Genomic DNA, 20968 nt, shown 5'->3' with positions numbered 1-20968 from the left:
GTGAATCTAATGCAAGGAACACAGGCAAAAAAAACGCCACAAAAAACACACAGAAATGAGTGCCGCTGGTTTTCTCTGCCTCCAATTGATTTCAATGGGAGGGTAGAGGCGGTAACCACGGCAAGAATGAACATTGCACTTTTTATTTTTTCAAGACCGGCAAAAAGCTGCGAAAAACCATCTGCCTCCCATAGAAATAAATGGGGGCAATTCCAAAGCGGTTTCCACGTCAAAAAAACTCTGAACTGACCCTAACATATAGCATATATATTTTATTAGTTATTGTTCACCACTTTCTGCAAGTACATTTTGTTTAGAATTTTGGATGGCCGGCTTTACTACTATTTCTACTTTGGATCAGACTGCAAGATTTTCTGCAAACTAGTGAATCAAACGGCCTTGCAAAAATCTTGCAGAGAAAACCATGGTCTTGCGGCTTTTAACCTCCTCAATAACATCGGGGGAGTTTGGAGGTAAGGGGCTTAACATGCCTCATCTCCCATTGCAGACAGTGCAGTGGGTAAGGTTCCTGCTGCAAGTTGCCCCCATAGGCAGACATTGGTTTGAGGGGAGGTATGTGTGGGGGGGGGGGGGAGACGACAAAATGAATGCCTCCTGACATTTCTTTATTGTCAACATTTGGCTTGAAATGGGGGAACTGAAAAGGATTAGGGAAAAGGAAGTAACTTCAAGGTTTGTTTGTAAAAAGATAAGCTTTTACTTGGCACATCTAAAAAAAAAAAACAACCATTAACTAGCTTCTTAACCCTTTAAGGGAAACCAAACAAATGTATGACAGATGTGTGCTTCCCCAATATGGCACAGGCTCAGGAGTTGAGCCAAAGCCATATGCCGCGAGTGCCGGGCTGTTTCAAACAGCTGACACCCGCCAGCAATGCCCTGATTCCGGCTGTTTAACCCGACCGATGCCACGGTCAATAGCGACGCTGCATTGCAGTGGTTAGACAGGGGGAGGAGGCACGCTCTGTCCCTTAACTTTTGCCAGTATTGCAGTGTATTACATAAAGCGATCTAACGAGCACATGGTAAATTATCCTAGGGGGAAAATAAATACACATGATACAGACAGACAAAGTTGAATTCATTTTTTTTTAAATGTTAAAAAAAAATACAAAAATTACAAAGTAAAAGAAAAAAATAATTCGCAATTTTCGCAATGTGAAAAAAACAAACAAAATAAAGATAGTTGGCATCACCCAATCTATAAAAGTTCAAACTATTAAAATATCTCTATACTTCGTTTCAATGTTTTTTTATTGGTATTTGCAAGAAAACAAATGAACACTATTGCATAATAAAAATGCACTCAGTAAAACAGCTATAACATCTCTGCAAAGAAGAAAATGCTAAAATAGTTGTGATTGAAGAGACGGTATAGTAACAATAAAGAATAAGGTGAGAATAAAAAGAAAGCATATATATCATCTAAGCAGACATCCAAATCACTATACATGGAGACAAAAGTGATATCATGACAGTAGGTGCTGTAGTGTAGTAAACGCTCTGGGACTGAGGGTTCCACAGGAGTGTGACTTATGAAATGAGGAATTACCCAAGGATATGAGTTTTCCGTACGAGTAAGTTGTGTTAATCAGTGCTATCAATTCTCCCAATAGTGGAGCATCAACCTCCCCCCAATGTCGTGTTATGACTAGTTTTGCCATTACAAGGATTTTACACAACAATGTGACAGGAAACTAACCCATGTCAAGAAAGAGTAAGGCCAGCTGTGGTGACTGGGGGATTTGACAGAGACGTTGGACAAGAGATCAATAACCTGAGACCAGTATGATTCACGTTTAGGACATGCCCATAAAGTATGGTATAGAGTGCCAGTGTTTCCGTATCCCCTCCAGCACACGGGGGAAGAATCAGGGAACATTTAGTGTAAACAATCTGGAGTATAGCACCATCTCAGATATGTTTGTGTAGCAGCTTCTGTGTGTTGGATACACGGCAGAGATGTATAAATTAGTTTGAAAGCTTCCATCCATGCCCTATCAGAAAAGGAGCAACCCAATACTCTCTCCCAGGACCGGAGGGGATGGGATTTGGAGAACTCAGAGTGTGAGTGCAACATGTTGTATATAATTCTCAGACCTTTAATGCGTTTCGAGAAAATTCCAAACACCCTGAAAATGCATCAAGCATCAAGATCGTTAGGAGTTGTGATGCAATGTTTAATCTGCAGGTATTTGAAAATATCCGAGACAGGCACAGAGTATTTAGATGTGAGGTGCTCAAAACTCACTCACCGATTGTTGGTAAACAAGTGTGAGGTATTAGTAATGCCTTCATTGACCATAGGGTCAAGGTTAAATTGGGGACAATTAATGAAAAGAGATCTATGGGAATGTATGACTTTAAGAGAAGGGGGCGTTCAGGAGATTCACGTTGGAAAAAAGACCAGAGTTGTAATGTTGCTTGGTTCAACGGGGACAGTGAGTGGAAGGAAGAAAAGTCCCAAAAGGTTAAAAACAAGGTCGTTTTAAGGCTAACTGGTGATATGTACGAGGATTCTATCTGAAGCCAATGGATATCTTTGTCGTCACGCCACCAATCAGAGATTTGTGCAACAAGAGCGGCAATATAGTAACTATGTATGTCAGGGATACTCAGTGCACACATCTTTTTGGCACGAGTGAGTATGTGGCGGGAGAGTCTGGGTTTGCAACCTGACCAAATAAATCGGGAGAGGGTTTTTTGGGCTGAATGAAAAAATTTATTGGGGAGACTGATTGGGAGGGTTCGAAAGATGTAGAGTAGCCTTAGAAGGAGAAGCATTTTATATGCAGCTATTCTTCCTATCCATGACGTTGCATATTTAAGGAGTCTTTCATATTCTGTATGTCTGGACTGAAGAAGGGGTTCATAATTAGCTTTAAAAAAAAATATCACTATACTTAAACTGCCGGTGGAACACTGTAGGGTCGGGAAAAAAAATTCACAATGCCAGAATTGCTGTTTTTTTGTTACCTTGCAAAATAAAGCGATCAAAGAGTTGTATGTACCCAATTTAATACCTATAACTGCTGCTCGCCCTGCAAAACACAAACCCTCACACCGCACCGACGGAAAAAAAAAAGTGGCAAGACAAATTCTTTTAACAAAGTGATTTTACTTTATAGAAGTAGTACAAGAGAAAATAAAATTATGTCAAATTGGTATCGCGGTAATCGTATTCACCAGTAGAATAAAAGTAACATGTCATTATTACCACAGTGAATGCGATAAAAAAAAACAAAATCCCAAAAACTATTGTGGAAATGTGTCTTTAAATTCCATTCTGCAAAACAATTTGTAAAATATTCTCAGTACATTATATGGTAGCATTTAAAATTAGAACAAGAAAACAAGCGCTCATATGGATGGGTATGTCGACTTAACAAAAAAAAGTTATGGCTCTTTAAATGCAACATTAGAAAAACGAAAATGAAAAACAGAAAAATCGGCTGCGCCTTCAATACTTTAATTACCAATCTCAATGCAACAATTCATTCACTAAACAAATCCCAAACTATTTCCACTCAGAGCAGGAGACATGAATACTTACTTTCTGTGCCTCTTCATGATTTCCAAAATTAACGAAGCCAAAACCACGTGAGCGTCCGCCGTCATCCATCATTACTTTTACACTTAAAGTGTTACCTAGAGAAGAGAAATACATATTTATTTATATAGTCTTCAACTTCTGTGGCTCTGTACAACGTGGTGTAAGTTAGAACATTACAAATACGGTTAATCAAGGCATGATATAAAAGATAAGTAACAAAATATAGAAGGAGAGAACATACAGGTTTACAATCTAAAGGGATTAGGGATTGAAGACAAGAGGGGAAAGTATTTATGTCTAACAGCAGTATGCATTATGTTAGTGAGTGGATGGGGTATTGCCTGGATAGCATGGTGGCGTTTATATCTATAGGTTATAGGCTTTTCTGAAAAGGTTGAGTTTTTAAATTACACTTGGAGGCATGAAGAAGATTAGCATGTCAAATGGTCTCTGGAAGAGAATTCCAGGAGGGTAGAAGTGCATAGCGGTCCCGGAGGAGAATATGCACATAAAATGGTAAAATGACGTTTAGAAAGGAAAACACATCCTGAAAGGGTAACTAAACGTTCAACAAACTTCTGACGTCAGTGACATGTCAGAAGTTTTGATTGGTGGGGTCCGAGCACTGAGACCACCACCAATCGCTAAAATGAAGCGGAAGAACTTGTGTGAGCGCACAGCGGCTTAGTTTGTTCGGCTTTTTCCGGAAAGTCGATATAGCGGAGTACGGCTCAGACTTTCTATCGAGTCCGTACACCACTACATTGATTTCCGGAAAGAGTCAAACAGAAACGAAGCGGCTGAGTGCTCAGCCGAGGGCTTCGTCCACTTCGTTTTAGCGATTGGTGGGGTTCTATGTTGGAAATGCATGGGGACGAGCGCTCATCCCCTTATATTACTGATCATAGCTCCTGTGAAAAAAAGCAAATGAGCACCGATCAAAAAGCTGACCCGTTGATCAGCGCACGTTTTCTTTTTTACGGCCGATCTTGGCTAGTGTAAAAGTACTGTAAGAGGATTTTAAGAGTAGGCATGTTTGTTAAAAGCAAATCAAAGGATGCTGGAGGAGTGCTGGATGCCTTCTGTCAAGTATGGAGGAAATGCAGAGGTAAGGGCTGTATTACTTTGGTGATGGTAAAGTGGGAGAATTACACAAATTATAAAAATAATAATAGACAGATTACCTAGATATTTAACCATCACATCTAACCCAAGCAATATTTTGTGTTAAATTTTAGCATACATCAAGTCAATATTTCCAAAGCACACATCAAAACTTAGGCTCTATTCACACGACAGGGGTGTTTCTTCTGAGACCATCAATAGCCATCATGTCGGCCACAGGTAATTGATATGCAACTATGCTGAGTATTTATGTATGGTGGTCAGTATAACAATCTTGATATAATTTCACCCAGATAGACTTGTTGTATACTATGCATCATTCTAACATATGGGATATGGTGGTGTATTGATTATCTTGGTCTCTGTTCGCTTTTAAGTATGTTTATATTCTGTGTGTACTTGTATGGGTATCTTTTGGAGGGTATTCCAATTGTGGAACAATAACATTTATATTTTTGGACTAACATATGTCTGGAAGACTTACTGTCTTGTGAATACATTAATATGAGGCGTATATAGGATTTCTTCTATTCACACGACAGGGTCCGAGTGTCGGCCGATAGAAACATTCGTTTTGGTCCTTTTTCTCGGCCGTTTGGCATCCGTTCCGTTTCAGGCCATGTTTCCGTTTTTAACGGCTAATTTTCACCCGTTGTTTTCCCTGTCCGTTTTAAAAACGGATGAATTTCATTTGTACATTTTCTGCCACACACTTCCCTCTGTAGATAATGCCACAGCCCCCCTTGTAGCTAGTGCCACACAGAACCCCTTCCTTGTAAGCAGCGCCACCCAGACCCCCCCCCCCCTGTAGGTAGTGCTACACAATCCCCTCTGTAGGTAGTGCTACACAGCATCCCAACCCCCTACCTTCCTATAGGGGACCGCTCCATTAGAAGTCCCTGACTTCACTGTCCATATATGGACAGTGATGTTAGGGACTTCTGGATCGGAATCCCCGGCCACAGCTTTGGCCGAAGCGGTGGCCGGGGATTAGGGATTCAGCTCCTACAGGGAGCAACAAAATACCCTCCTCACATGCACGTCACACTGTGAGAAGAGATCATATCCGAGTGACAGCCGTGCTTTACACGGCCCCACAGACTTCTATGGGAGCCGTGCGGCCGGGGGAACGGCCCAAAATAGGGCATGTTATTTTTTTTTTTTGACGGCCCGGGCCATCAAAAAATCAGCCGTGTGAATAGCCCCATTTGGGGTCTATTGTTCCTACTACGGCCTTGTGAATAGCCCCATTTGGGGTCCATTGTTCCTACTGCGGCCGTGTGACGGCCGTTCAAAGAACGTCCGTCAAACGGCCAAGAATCCGTGTCGTGTGAATAGGGCCTTAGTGGTTTCAAGCTTCTGCCTTTTAGTAAAAATGCTGCAAATATTCTATTTTTGAGAAGTAATTCGAGCTGAACAGTTTTTGCAGGAACAATGAAAGCAATAATTCCCCCATCAGTAGTCAAATCAGATGTTGGAAATCCAATTTTGACAGCATTTATATTTCAAAGGATGAAGGGGCAGACAGACAACTGAGGGACCCTGTGCAAAAACAGTACGTGGCCCCCTTCCACCAGCATACCTGCAACTGACCTCTCATTTAAAATTAATAATGAATGTGAAAAAAAAATAAAAAAAATCACTTTCTTTTTGCAGTCATCTTTCTGGAAAACATCAGTACAGTCTTAGTTTCCCCTAAGCGATAGGTAACCCTAAGGATTCCTGGTAGTCTCTGGTAGTGAAGAGGTTAATGGTAACATCTCTTGTGATCTAGGCCAGTGAAAAGATTAATAACATCCCTGGTGTTCTACGTCCGTGAAGTGATTAATGATGACATCACTCATGGGCTACAGAAGTAAAAAGGTCGATATCATCCCTGGTGGTCTAGGGACGTAAAGGGGTTAATATTATGCCTGGTGGTCTAGGGAAGTGAAAGTGTAAATGGTAACATCTCTGGTGGGCTGGGGCAGGGCATGAGTTTAAGACAATAACCCTGGTGGGCTAGTGCAGAGGTTAATGAGAACATTCCTGGCCGGCATGGGCTGTGGAGGAGTGAACTTATTGTGCAGAGGTTAACTCCTTATAATGAAGACTGCAGGACTCCTTCCTTGCACCTCTAATTGTTTAGACCAATCAGACATAGATACTGCATAATCAGCTAACATCCAATTAAAGAGCAGTTCAAGCAATCAGTCTCTGATTGGCTAACTGGGAGGATGCAGTGTTTGTACGCTATGAGAGAGTTGTGGAGAGAGTAAGCAGGGAGTTGACTATAGAGAATATATATGACAAGGTGTGTCAGTGACGATTCGTCAATATTGTGATAAATTTTAATCGTAGTCACATGGTACAGAGGCCGGGCACCAAATTCTAGACGGGTGGTTTAATTGCCAGACCTTCAAGCGATTGCATAAACACACCAATTTGGGACCCCAACTATCACAATTTTTATCATACCTGAAGATCTGTGATATCGGAAGTGGGTGGCTACAGGTATTTCCACGTTGAGGATGATATTAAGCTATGATCGAAATTAGTCTAATCATATGCATTATTGAAAGGGTGTAAAGGCACCTCTAGGGATATCTGATTCAGTGGTGTCAAGCAAAGAACATTATGGCTTATGGTACTGGAAGAAATCCTGAGTGATATCACATGGCGACATTTCCTGTTCTAAAAGTATTCCAATGCAGATGAATTTAATAATCAGGATTCATTTCTGAATACTTTTCTAAACACTGACAAGCCATACATTGAACGAAGGGCTTCCTGGCCCCATAAGCTAGAATTAAGCCAAGTTTCTCTCTCGACAATGTTACGGTATATCTTAGTGATATGCCATAACATTACAAGGGAGAACCCTTCAAAAATAAGACAAAAAGCAATCCTGCTCATACATCTGCACGGTAGTATGGTATTTAATGTTCTACATACCAAAGGCAGAAAAGATTTCCTTTAATCTTACGTCATCCATATCGTCCCCAAAATTCTTAATGTATACATTGGTAAATTCCATAACTTTTGTTCCATATTCCAGTTCTCTCTCCCTCCGCGATTTAAAATGGCCAACAAACCTGAGAATCAAAGAAATGTAAGCATCAGAGATGAAGAACGTATAGACTCTAACCTCCCACCTAACGTATGGGGCTATGGTGAACCTCCCACCTAACGTATGGGGCTATGGTGAACCTCCCACCTAACGTATGGTGCTATGGTGAACTTCTTGTCTTTAGGAAATACCCCATAGAGCGTAAACCACTTTGTTCATATATCACGTTCTTTATTAGGATAGCCTTTAGCACAAAGCAAAGATTCTTCATAGATATAATGTGCAAACCAGCACCTCCAAACGCCACATTTCGTACGCCACTGTCTCCCTATGGGGAACGTGAAATTGCAGATGTATCAGTAGAATACAGCCTGCTGTGTGTGGCGCAGTCAAATGCAATAAGATGTAACAGGACAGGCTTAACGTTACAAGATGTATGGAGTGCATCTCTCTTGGCAAATACTTGCAGTACCAAAACTTTTTATCCAAAAGAATACCTCAGACTAGGGCTGGGCAATTAATGGAAAATAGAAATCAAAATTCAACGCAATCAACGTCATGTTGTGAATTTCGGTTTGATCAATTATTTTCTCCCGGTTTAAACTGTATATGCATCTTCAGGACGCAGATACAGTTGAACCCAATGGTAGAGCAGGGGACCATAAGGTCCCTGCTCTACCATTGACAATGTATCGCCAGACGCGAGGCAGTGACGTCATCGCACCGGTCTGCGCCGAGCTGCACAGACCAGAGGGATCTTCTCCACTCATCAGAACAGGGTTAGTATGTAATTATTTTTATCAGGCACTATTAGGGGCAGCTATAGGGGGCATTATACAGTGTGGTGGCAGCTACGGGGAGCATTATACGGTGTGGTGGTGGCAGCTACGGGGGGCATTATACGGTGTGATGGCAGCTATGAGGGGACATTACACTGTGGGGGGAAGCTATGGGGTCATTACACTGTGTGGAGGGCAACTATAGGGGCATTATACGTTGTGGGGGCAGCTATGGGGCATTATACTGTGGGGGCAGCTATGGGGCATTATACTGTGGGGGCAGCTATGGGGCATTATACTGTGGGGGCAGCTATGGGGCATTATACTGTGGGGGCAGCTATGGGGCATTATACTGTGGGGGCAGCTATGGGGCATTATACTGTGGGGGCAGCTATGGGGCATTATACTGTGGGGGCAGCTATGGGGCATTATACTGTGGGGGCAGCTATGGGGCATTATACTGTGAGGGCAGCTATGGGGCATTATACTGTGGGGGCAGCTATGGGGCATTATACTGTGGGGGCAGCTATGGGGCATTATACTGTGGGGGCAGCTATGGGGCATTATACTGTGGGGGCAGCTATGGGGCATTATACTGTGGGGGCAGCTATGGGGCATTATACTGTGGGGGCAGCTATGGGGCATTATACTGTGGGGGCAGCTATGGGGCATTATACTGTGGGGGCAGCTATGGGGCATTATACTGTGGGGGCAGCTATGGGGCATTATACTGTGGGGGCAGCTATGGGGCATTATACTGTGGGGGCAGCTATGGGGCATTATACTGTGGGGGCAGTGCCAGGGGTATATTATATACAGTAGTATACAGCAGGCTCAGGGGATAAATATTAATTCAATGGCGTAGCATGCAAATAGGGGGTGTGGCCTAAATAATCATAACCGAGGTTACATGTTCAAATAATCGTGATTTTGATTTAGGTCATAATTGCCCAGCCCTACCGCAGACTTTTTATCCTGAATAGTGAATGTATATTTTGTATTAGCAACAGAAAATATATTCCAGTATATATTAACTAGTTCCCGACCGCTGGCTGTATTTTTACGGCCAGCGGTCAGTGTCCTTAAAACCCGCGCCATAGACTTTTTACGGCTCGGGTTTTAACTTGTTGCCCGAGCGATCAGACAGCTAAATGTCGGGTCTCCGGCTGTCAGTGACTGCCGGGGACCCTGAGGAGAAGATAGAAGCAGCTTTCGCTGCTTCTGTCTTCTCTGATCACTTGTACACAGCACTCAATGAACGCTGTGTATAGGAATAGAGGCAGCAGCCGCGCCGCTGTCTGTTACTCCCGGTGATCATGTGACTGGTCACATGATCGCCGGGTGCCATTACGGAGAGACTGCTGCTGGGTCTAACTAGACTTAGCACAGTGATATTAGTGACAATCGTCACTATGATCGTCACGCTGATTTCCGTGCTGTGCAGCCCCAGTTACAGTGGAAAAACAAGGTGTAAAAGAAAAAATATATATATAAAGTCCCCCAAAGGTTTTTTTTTACCTTGAGGGACAGACCATAGTAATAAAAAAATAGTACGGTAAAGTGCAAAAAAAAAAATAATTAATAATAAATACACATAAAATGCCAGCCCCCCAAAAAAAACACGTCCCCCCGCCAATCATTGTCGTAACGCTAGCCCGGACCCAATTACCCAAATATAGACATGTAATATATTAAAACTTACGGTAGACAATAACGATCACAAATAAAAGGTCTATTTTAGGGTAAAACTATGTTATTACCAAAAAAAATACCTGTTAAAATAGCAAAAAGGATGTGTATAAAAACAATAAAAAAAGAAACCTGCATTGTGTACAGAAAAAACATCGCAAAAATCACGTCATTAGACCAACAAATAAAAATGTTACAGCCATTTATCGAACACGTGCTAAAAAGGGCTAAACGGTGTCTGGTCCTGAAGGCTCAAAATAGCCCGGTCCTGAACTGGTTAAAAGTACTCACACTTTGCGGTCATTGAGTAGCATGCCATTCATAGTCTGTATTGCCCGATTAGCAGCTTCTTGTGTTTCAAAGTGAACAAAACCATATCCTCTTGATCCGTTTTCATCACATACCACCTAGATTATGAATAAAAGATTATATTTTCAACCAAGTCCAGGCTTAGGACAAATATCTTGTTGCAATTAATTTTTTTAATGAAAAGGGTAATTAAACTCTTAGGGTATGTTCACACGCAGTGTTCAAAAACATCTGAAAATACGGAGCTGTTTCAGGCGAAAACAGCTCCTAATTTTCAGACGTTTTTGTAACTACTCGCGTTTTTCGCGGCGTAATTTACGGCCGTTATTGGAGCTGTTTTTCAATGGAGTCAATGAAAAACTGCTCCAAAAACGTCCCAATGCACTTTTTTCGCGCCATATTTTGACAGCGACGCGTAAAATGACACCTCGTGTGAACAGAATACCGTAAAACCCTTTGCAAGCAATGGGCAGATGTTTGTAGGCGTTAGGGACGTTTTTTCAGGCGTAATTCGAGGAATAAAAAGGCTCGAATTACGTCTGAAAACAGTGCGTGTGGACATACCCTTAGGGCTCATTCAGACTAGCGTAAAACTCATCCGTGTGCTGTGCATGGAAATCACACACAGGACTCACACCCATTAATTTGAATTGGGCCGTTCACAAGTGCAGGATTTTTCACACAGCGAGTGTCCGCTGAGTGCAACTCACTGCGTGTCATATATTGATGCATTTTCACGCACCTACGCGCCCATTAAAGTCAATGGGTGCGTGAAAATCACGCAAAGCGCACGGATGCACATCTGTGTGCTGTGTGTGATTCGCGCATCAATTCCATTAAAAAAGAAAAATGTGCTTTGCGAGTGAGTGAGTGAAAAACACACGCCACTCGCAAAGCACAGATGCAATGACGCAACGCACACCGACCAGAATTACGCTCGTGTGAATGTAGCCACATATAACTTAACATGTCAGAAGTTTTGACCAGTGGGGGGCCGAGCACAAAGACCCCCACCGATCGCTACAACAAAGAGGCAGAAGAACTCTGGTGAGTGCTGTGCTGTTCTGATCGGCTTAGTCGAGCGAGCAGTGTACGGACTCATACTTTCTATTGAGCTGCTCTGAGGAAAGCCGATCAGAATCGAAGTAGCTCCACTTTTCCATTGTACCAGTTTTGATAAATCTTCATCATTTTGCCTTATGCACATGGCCATTATACAGAGCTGTAATAAAGCACTCAAAAGAATACGGATCCCCATAACGCGGCGCTGCACCATACGAACGGTCATTGTAGAGCCTCCTGAACATGGCAGTTTGCAGAAGAAAGGAATCTAGCGTGGCTGACAAAATAAAACAACAAACAAGCTTACCTTACAAGATAAAATGTTCCCAAATGCAGAGAAGGTATCATACAGAGCTTTGTTGTCAATAGATTCATCAAGATTCTTGATGAATACATTCCCTACACCGGATTTCCGAAGGCCAGGGTCTCTCTGAGACCACATAATACGAATCGGCCTACCTTTAATGACTTCAAAATTCATTGTGTCCAAAGCTCGCTCAGCTAGAAAAACAAAAAGGTTATTTACCTAAATTTGCATTGTAAAACAATATCACCGTATAGAAAACAAGAAAATATCCATTTAGCAAAACTGCCATTACTGAAAAGGTTTAATAAAAATGTGTACACTAACCATCTGCTGGCTGCTGGAAATTGATATAAGCATAGCCCAGGGATCGACGGGTAGAAATGTCACGACATACTCTGATAGACATTATTGGGCCGGCTGGGGAAAACTTTTCATACAACATAGCTTCCGTAACATCCACATGCAGATCACCTACATACAGCGATGCCAGTGGGTATCCCGCCCCTGTTGCATTCATGGTTTGCTAGGAAACAATTTAAAGGTTAAACAATTCAAAAACCCATTCTCAAATTGGAAAATATTTGTTGATTTGCAAAATCCGTGAACAGGTTTTTGGTAATTGAATGACATACTGAAGTTATTTTCCGGCTACACATCATCCTTGGCTGTGCAATGACCAGACCCGGAGGAATGCGAGACTTGAGTAATAAGATGCATTTTCTCCTTCTAGGCCTTGTTCAAACAGTGCAGATTATGTATGCATTTTTTAAGACAATAACTGAATTGGATCCACGAGAGGAGATCTATAAGGCCTTCCTTTATATATTTCTTCCGTTTCGGAACAGATCTGGGTTTGGCTTCAAAATAATCTGCACTATGTGAACAAGGCCATAGTCACACTCAACTTGAAGTCAAAGTAAATGTCATTTGGTCAATGTGGTTGGGCAACATTTATATGAACTTATTTTGGATTGAGATAGGTGTCAATATCATGCAATTGCAACTTTTGGTGTTTATTGTGTCTGCAGCGTCCTGCACACAGTGATTCAATTCATTCCTATGGCTGTTCATTGCACATTTAAAGTTAACATATAGCCTAGGCCTTAATTCTACAGTTACCTGGTTTATATATATATATATATATATTTGTCAATATTATGTCAAACCCCATACATTTCACTACTTTGCAAGATACAATCAGTTTTGTGCTCACATTTTTCACAGCTTAATGCAATATTCTCTATGAAAAGCTTTGCACAACAAACATTACTTAACCCCTAGGCGCACCAGGACGCAACTGTACGTCCATGTGACCAGTGTCTTAACACACGGGGACGTACAGTTACTGCGTGGTTCCCGATGCACACTGTCGGCGACAGTGTGCACCGGAAACCGGGAGGCCAGCTGTCCCTGACAACTGACACTCCACGGTATGCCGATCAGAGGCTTATTTACGCTGATTTCGACAATTAACCCCTTAATTGCGGTGATCTATTGCAATCACCACATTCAGGGGTTCCTAGCACATCGGCAGACATCACAATGAAATCGTGAGGTTTGCAGATGGCTAGCATGGTGACCGGAGGCCAAGTAATGGCCTTCGTGTCTGCCATGTACAGAAGCCTGTCAGGACCAGCCTCCTGATAGACTTCCTGTCAGAGTGACAGAATGTCACTGACATTTGCGATGCACACCGTCGATGACAGTGTCAGTGACAGTGTCGGTGACACGGTGCATCGGGAACCAGGAGGTCAGCTGTCCTTCCACTGTTGCCGATAAGCGGCTCATTGCCGCTGATTTTGGCATCTCCGCATGTAGGGGGTTGTAGCACATCAGCAGCCCCCATGCAATTGTGGGAGCTGCTGAATCTTGTGATGGCACCCGGGGGCCAGACAATGGCCTCCGGGTCTGCCATGTACGGAAGCCTATGAGGACCAGCCTCTGCTGGTCCTCGTAGACTAACTGTCAGAGTGACTGTACAGGTGAAAAAAGAAAGTGTAAAAAGAAAAGAAAAACGTAAAAAAAAATAAAAAAAAAAGGTTTTACAGAAGTGTAAAAATAAAAGATTTTTTTTCCTATAATAAGTCTCTTATTATAGGGGAAAAAAGAAACCATTAAAAAACAGTACATATTTGGTATCACCACGTTTGTAACGACCCAATTTATAAAACTATAATGTTATTTTTACCGGACGGTGAACGCCGCAAAAAAAATAAAATACTAAAAACAATGCCAGAATCACTATTTTTTGGTCACCACCCCTCCCAAAATATAGAATAAAAAGTGATCAAAAAGTCACATGTACACGAAAATAGTACCAATAAAAACTACACCCCGTCCCGCAAATAAGATCTCCCACAGCTTTTTTGACTGAAAAATAAAAAAGTTACGGCTCTTAGAATATGGGGACAGAAAAAATTGTGATTTTATTGCGCAAACGCTGCAAAACATAAAAAAAACTATATACATATGGTATCGCCGTAATCGTACCAACCCGCAGAATAAAGTAAAATTGTCATTTATAGCGCATTATGAACGCCGTAAGAAATAAAGAATTTATAACTGCAAAATCACTGTTTTTGGTCACCAAAGCTCTAAATAAAATGTAATAAAAAGTGATCAAAAAGTTGCATGTACCAAAAAATGGTACCAATAAAAACTACAGCTCGTCCTACCAAAAATAAGCCCTCACACCGCTCAAATCATGGAAAAATAAAAAAAAGTTATGGCGTTTGGAAGGCGGGGAGTGAAAAACTAAAATGGAAAAGCAAAGGATCAGTCCTGCAAAGGTTAATTAATTTCTATTAAAAAAATAAATTATTACCACATGTGGGGTATTGTCGTACTCGAGAGAGATTGCGTTACAAATTTAGGGTGACATTTTCTCCTTTATCCCTTTTGAAAACGAAAAAAATGCAACATTTTAGTGGACAAAAATGTTTATATTCATTTTCACGGCCTAATTCTACTAAATTCTGCAAAAAACCTGTGTGATATAAATGCTTACTATACCCCTAGAAAAATTCCTTGAGGGGTCTAGTTTCCCAAATGGGGTCACTTTTGGGGGGTTTCCACTGTTTTGTTCCCTCCAGGGCGTTGCAATTGCGACATGGCACTAAAAACCAATCCAGCAAAAACTTCTCTCCAAAATCCAAATGGCGCTCCTTCCCTTCTGAGCGCTGCCGTGGGTCCAAACAGCAGTTTATTACCACATATGGGGTATTGCCGTAATCGGGAGAAGTTGCTTTACAAATGTTGGGGTGCATTTTCTACTTTATTCCTTGTAAATATTACAAATTTCAGGGGCTTATTTACATATCGGGCACCAAATATAACGGCACCCATATGTAAATAACGGAGGAAGACAGGAATAAAAGGGTTTGTGCAGCCCTCCCCATTACATGCTGAACATGTATGGGCAGGTGAAAGAGGCATATTAGAGGCACACACAAGCCGCTGTCAGCTGACCTGTAGGTCCAGCAGAATGACAGATTTGGCTTACAGTGGAGCGATGCAGCTGCTTTGTATAGTGCATTTATAGAAGCTGCATGGCAAAAATTAAAGACAATTTTTAATGAGTCAATTAGAAAAATGTTTAAGCAGAAATTAACTACATGCAAAAGAAGAAAAAAAAAAAAGATTTATATAGCCTTTAAACGTCTGTCAGGAGATGAAGCCAGGAGTTTTAGATATATATCCTTAAAGAATTAAACATCTGTGACTCTGGTTTTGTGTGTAATACAAAGTTTATCACAGCACAAAATGCAAACATTTACCAGCATATGTGAACATACCCCTATGACACAGCCAGTAGATATGGCATAAAAGTCTGATTGGTTGTGAGTTCAACCACTGGTACCATCATCAATCCCAAGAATAGGGGTGCCCAGTCCCCGAGGAAGAAAAGCAAGTCCAATTAAAGAGGTATTTCGTAATTGCAGATACATTTTAAGGCCCCATGCACACTACCATAAAAAAATCTCCGTAATTGTGGACCGTAATATGGTCCGCAATTAAGGACCCACTCAGTTCTATTGGCCGTGGACATCTTTCCGTATCGCTACGGATAGGTGTCCGTGCCGGGAATTATGTAGCATGTTCTATTTTTCGGGCCGCGCTCCCACTTTGTATGGGAGAACAGCCCAAAAATGGGGGCTGCGGGCCGTGATTACGGGCACGGCCGTGTCAATGAGGCCTAATATACCAAAAGGGATAGAAAAGCACAATCACAGAGCCTCATGTTTGAGCAGACGCCCAGGTAATCGCATATGTACAGTCTGGTGTATAAATAGGTGCTGTACATGTTTATATGGGGTGGTTGTGGTGTTTGTGTATATTCGGTACGTTTAGATGGCTCACGTTATTTGAGCACTGTACAGCAGTATGTAATATCCACAAAAAATGCCATAATGACTCATAGGTAGAGATCCCACCACCGTGACAGTTTGGCAAGGCAAGACACACACACACAAATCAGCTCCATTCATCTGAATTGGGTTGTTTCTGCAGCAAGCGCAAAATCTGCAGCATGTGCAGGAGACCTAAGGCCTTGTTCACACAGTTTTTTGCAGGCGGAAAAATCTGCCTCAAAATTCCTTCAGGAATTTGGAGTCAGATTTTGACCTGCCTGCACTCTTTGCGGCGTTTTCTGCTGCAGCCATTGAGCGCCGCAGGCAAAAAATGCAGCGAAAACCGCTTTCTCTGCCTCCCATTGGCTTAAGGGTATGTCGCTTTTTCCCGTGAGCATTTTTTTCCGCTCGCAGGGAAAGAAAAACTCCTCCGGCTCCCATGGAAATCAATGGGAGGCTTTTTCGGTTTTTCTTGGCGCGTTTTCGGACACTGTTTCCGCATAAAAAAACAAAACTGTGTGAACATACCCTAAGGCTGGGTTCACACAGTTTTTTGCAGGAGGAAAATCTGCCTCAAAATTCCATTTGGAATTTTGAGGCAGATTTTGATCTGCCTGCACGCCGATTTTCGCTGCGTTTTTCCGCACACGGCCATTGAGCGCGGCAGGCATAAAACGCCCCAAAATACGCTTTCTCTGCCTCCCATTGATGTCAATGGGAGGTCAGAGGCGTAAACGCCCGAAGATAGGGCATGTCCCTTTTTCCCGCGAGCCGGTTTTTCCACTCGCGGGAAAAAACCGCCTCCGCCTCCCATTGAAATCAATGGGAGGCGTTTTCGGCGCGATTTCCGCTTCGAAAAACTGTGTGAACAGGGCCTAAGAGAACAAGCAGGTTTGCTCGTTCAGCTGATTTCATAACTCCCTAAGAAATCAATGGAGAGGGACCCACAAATGCATGAACACCTCTCCACCTATATGCACTCCCCCTTTGCTTGCAAGGTGGGGCCAGATGGCTCCCATTCTCCCAATAAAACAGGTCATCGCAAAATTTTGGCTTTGACATTTTGCTGGCACAATGGCTGGCTATGTTCCCATTGCAGGAAAGCTTCCATCGCATACATCAAACGTACCCATAAGCCCCCATTTAGACCGGCGTTTGCCAAAAAGCGTGCCCTTTTGGCATAGGCTAGGCCGTTATACATCATACTTTTTTAGTAGGCTACGCTATTCTATACAGAGGGCTATAGTCAAGAAAAAACAAAACAACTTTACTGCACAGTAGATGTTTTGTTACTATAGAGCCTATTGGCGATGTAGGTCTATACGTCGGTACTGTAGCCGTAGTAAGTGCCGTCTACAAAGGTGTCAGTTGTAGTGGAGGGACCGCAATCTTTCCAGAATATCTTTAATGCCCCATTCACAATACATTTACACCCTATATTAAGCGTGCATGTCGGAAAAGCTCCCGATATAGGCTAGACACGTCCATAGGTCTCCATGAGCCGGATAGAAGCCAAATAAACATGTCCTTTTTTTGCCCTCCATTGGGCTGGTATTCGCCATCATACCTTTCTTTTTTTAAGGATAGAACAGCGTACACTCCATCTTGTGTGATCTTGCAAAAAGACGTATACCGTGCGGTGGAGGTTTGTTTACACGGACGCCTATAGGTGACGGGCTTTTCATGACGTATAGATGTTAAACAAATAATCTATAGGTGATGGATGCAATAAACAGAGGTCTAACCGTGGCATCCATCACACGGACTACAATGATACCCGTGTTACGTACACCATTATATCCTATGGTGAGGCAGGCCATTGTTAGGCACCCGTCACAGCCTATGTTGAATGTATACTTTGTACGTTCTTTCCGGCGTATACGAAGGCCATTTAACAGGGTGTGAACTAGGCCAAACATGCAGGCCCAGCTGAGCGGCCATGTTTATTTCGCTGGGTAATAAAAGGTCAGCTCAGGGCTTACATTTGGCATGCACGTTTGCCCCGGACGTATGTAACTTTGCGCCAACTGCCATTGTAAAAAAAAAACATCATACGTTTTTGGCAGGATACCCTTGCCAAAATCCACCAGGTCACCCACCATTAAACGCATGTGTATAGCGGCTTCTTACTTGGATTTTCTTCAATTCGACCAATTTATTTGGCTGAAGTAAAGAAAATCGGTAAAAAGGAACACCAATATATTTCCAAACACTCAGAGGACGTTTACACATCTTCCCCCAACATAAAAAATAAATAAAACATTGTAAAAATAAATAAAACAGATTATAAAAGTGTCATTATTACAACCCCCAGCACCGCAGCCATATTGCCCTTAAATGAATACAACTTCACCGTTTTCTCTTAGTAGCACTTGACCTGTTTTGAGGGTTTCACCGCCCCAAGATACGCGACTGTCCCGCAGAACTCCAGCCCCGGCACATTACCCCTCTCCCCCGTTACACCGTGCAGCACATAATGGCGGGAAGGCCGCCCGGAGCATTACCGTGAGTCAGTCAGTCACAGACAGACAGCAGCCGCACACACAACCCGCAGCGCAGGAGCGGGACACAGGCCGGGGGGCGGGGCCTGACAATTATATAGCCGCTTAATAACAGCAGGCCTGGGGTGTAGAGTCGGGTCACTGGCCAGCCCTGGTATGAGGTGTGAGACCTGCGGCTTATACGAGTCTCTCAGGGAAGAGGAGCATGCTGGGAAGTCAGCACTGCTATATCAGTGCAAGAAAGTCACAGGGGAACATGTAGAAAAACTACTAAAACTGCCGTAGTTGCCCATAGCAACCAATCAGAATACAGCACTCTATCATCTGGTTGGTTGCTATGGACAACTGCTCTCCTGGTTGTCTGCACTGGTTATCATACATGTCAGCATCTATCTCATAGCCCTCTAATATCTACCTCATATCTAATATCTACCTCAATCTCATATCCCTCTAATATCTACCTCATATCTAATAATCTGTCTCATATCCCTCTAATATCTACCTCATATCTAATAATCTATCTCATATCTAATATCTACCTCATATCTAATAATCTATCTCATATCCCTCTAATATCTACCTCATATCTACTAATCTATCTCATATCCCTCTAATATCTACTAATCTATCTCATATCCCTCTAATATCTACCGCATATCTAATAATCTGTCTCATATCCCTCTAATATCTACCGCATATCTAATAATCTGTCTCATATCCCTCTAATATCTACCTCATATCTAATAATCTCTCATATCCCTCTAATATCTACCTCATATCTAATATCTACCTCAATCTCATATCCCTCTAATATCTACCTCATATCTAATAATCTGTCTCATATCCCTCTAATATCTACCTCATATCTAATAATCTGTCTCATATCCCTCTAATATCTACCTCATATCTAATAATCTCTCATATCCCTCTAATATCTACCTCATATCTAATAATCTACCTCATATCTAATAATCTGTCTCATATCCCTCTAATATCTACCTCATATCTAATAATCTATCTCATATCTACTAATCTATCTCATATCCCTCTAATATCTACCTCATATCTAATAATCTATCTCATATCCAATAATCTATCTCATATCTAATAATCTATCTCATATCCCTCTAATATCTACTAATCTATCTCATATCCCTCTAAGGGCAGATACAGACGAACATTGCGTTTTTGCGCGCGCAAACAACGCTGCGTTTTGCGCACGCAAAAACCATTTGACAGCTGTGTGTCATATCCATGTCTGATGCGCGGCTGCGTGATTTTCACGCAGCCGCCATCATAGAGATGAGGCTAGTCGACGCCCGTCACTGTCCAAGGTGCTGAAAGCGCTAACTCTTTCAGCACCCTCGACAGTGAATGCCGAACACAATATAGAAAAACCTGTTGAAAAAAAAGTTCGTACTTACCGAGAACTTCCCGGCCGTTGCCTTGGTGACGCGCCTCTCGACATCGGGCCCCACCTCCCTGGATGACGCGCCAGTCCATGTGACCGCTGCAGCCTGTGCTTGGCCTGTGATTGGCTGGAGCTGTCACTTGGACTGAATTGTCATCCCGGGAGGTCAGACTGGAGGAAGACGATGGGAGTTCTCGGTAAGTCAGAACTTCGTTTTTTTTTCTACAGGTTCATGTATATTGGGATCGGAAGTCACGGTCCATGGTGCTGAAACAGTTTAACTCTTTCAGCACCATGGACAGTGACTATCTCCTGACGTCGCGTACCGATAATTTTTTTGCCGGGTTCGGCCGAACCCGATGAAGTTCGGTTCGCTTGTCCGGCTTCGCTCATCGCAAAGACACTCCGTTTGGATGTTCGGAAACAGAAAAGCACGTGGTGCTTTTCTGTTTACATTCATCCTTTTGACAGCTGATGCGCTGTTTCAGTCGGTTCGCACGGAAGTGCTTCCGTGCAACCTGCGTGGTTTTCACGCACCCATTGACTTCAATGGGTGCGTGATGCGTGAAATACGCAGTTATTGAACCTGTCGCGCTTTTTGCGCAGCAGACAAACGCTGCGCAAAAAGCACGGACTGTCTGTACTGCCCCATAGACTTGTATTGGTCCATGCGTGCCGCGTGAAAACCACGCGGCCCGCAAGGACCGAATACACGCTCGTGTGAATCCCCCCTAATATCTACCTCATATCCCTCTAATATCTATCTCATATCTAATAATCTATCTCATATCCCTCTAATATCTACCTCATATC

The 20968-nt window shown here is 42.6% G+C and overlaps 1 protein-coding gene across 4 annotated transcripts in view; it reads right to left on the bottom strand.

Annotated features, from left to right (window-relative positions):
- The window catches only part of PABPC1L (poly(A) binding protein cytoplasmic 1 like), a 37383-nt gene extending 18410 nt beyond the window's left edge, over positions 1-18973 (bottom strand). The window contains exons 1-6 of one of the 4 annotated variants that reach the window (XM_075847001.1): positions 18748-18973; positions 12219-12417; positions 11895-12088; positions 10508-10623; positions 7634-7773; positions 3575-3669 (exon numbers count right to left, since the gene is read on the bottom strand). In XM_075847001.1, the coding sequence (XP_075703116.1) occupies positions 3575-3669; positions 7634-7773; positions 10508-10623; positions 11895-12088; positions 12219-12411 (738 nt within the window). In that variant the 5' untranslated portion in view covers positions 12412-12417; positions 18748-18973. Of the gene's footprint in view, positions 1-3574; positions 3670-7633; positions 7774-10507; positions 10624-11894; positions 12089-12218; positions 12418-18596; positions 18713-18747 lie in introns of those variants that run through there. The other 3 variants (XM_075846998.1, XM_075847000.1, XM_075846999.1) reach the window with 3 other exon arrangements.
- Between the last annotated feature and the right edge of the window lie 1995 nt (positions 18974-20968).

This window comes from Rhinoderma darwinii, chromosome 13, assembly GCF_050947455.1.
Source record: "Rhinoderma darwinii isolate aRhiDar2 chromosome 13, aRhiDar2.hap1, whole genome shotgun sequence".
NCBI lineage: Eukaryota > Metazoa > Chordata > Amphibia > Anura > Rhinodermatidae > Rhinoderma > Rhinoderma darwinii.
This window is presented reverse-complemented; position numbering and strand designations above follow the sequence as displayed.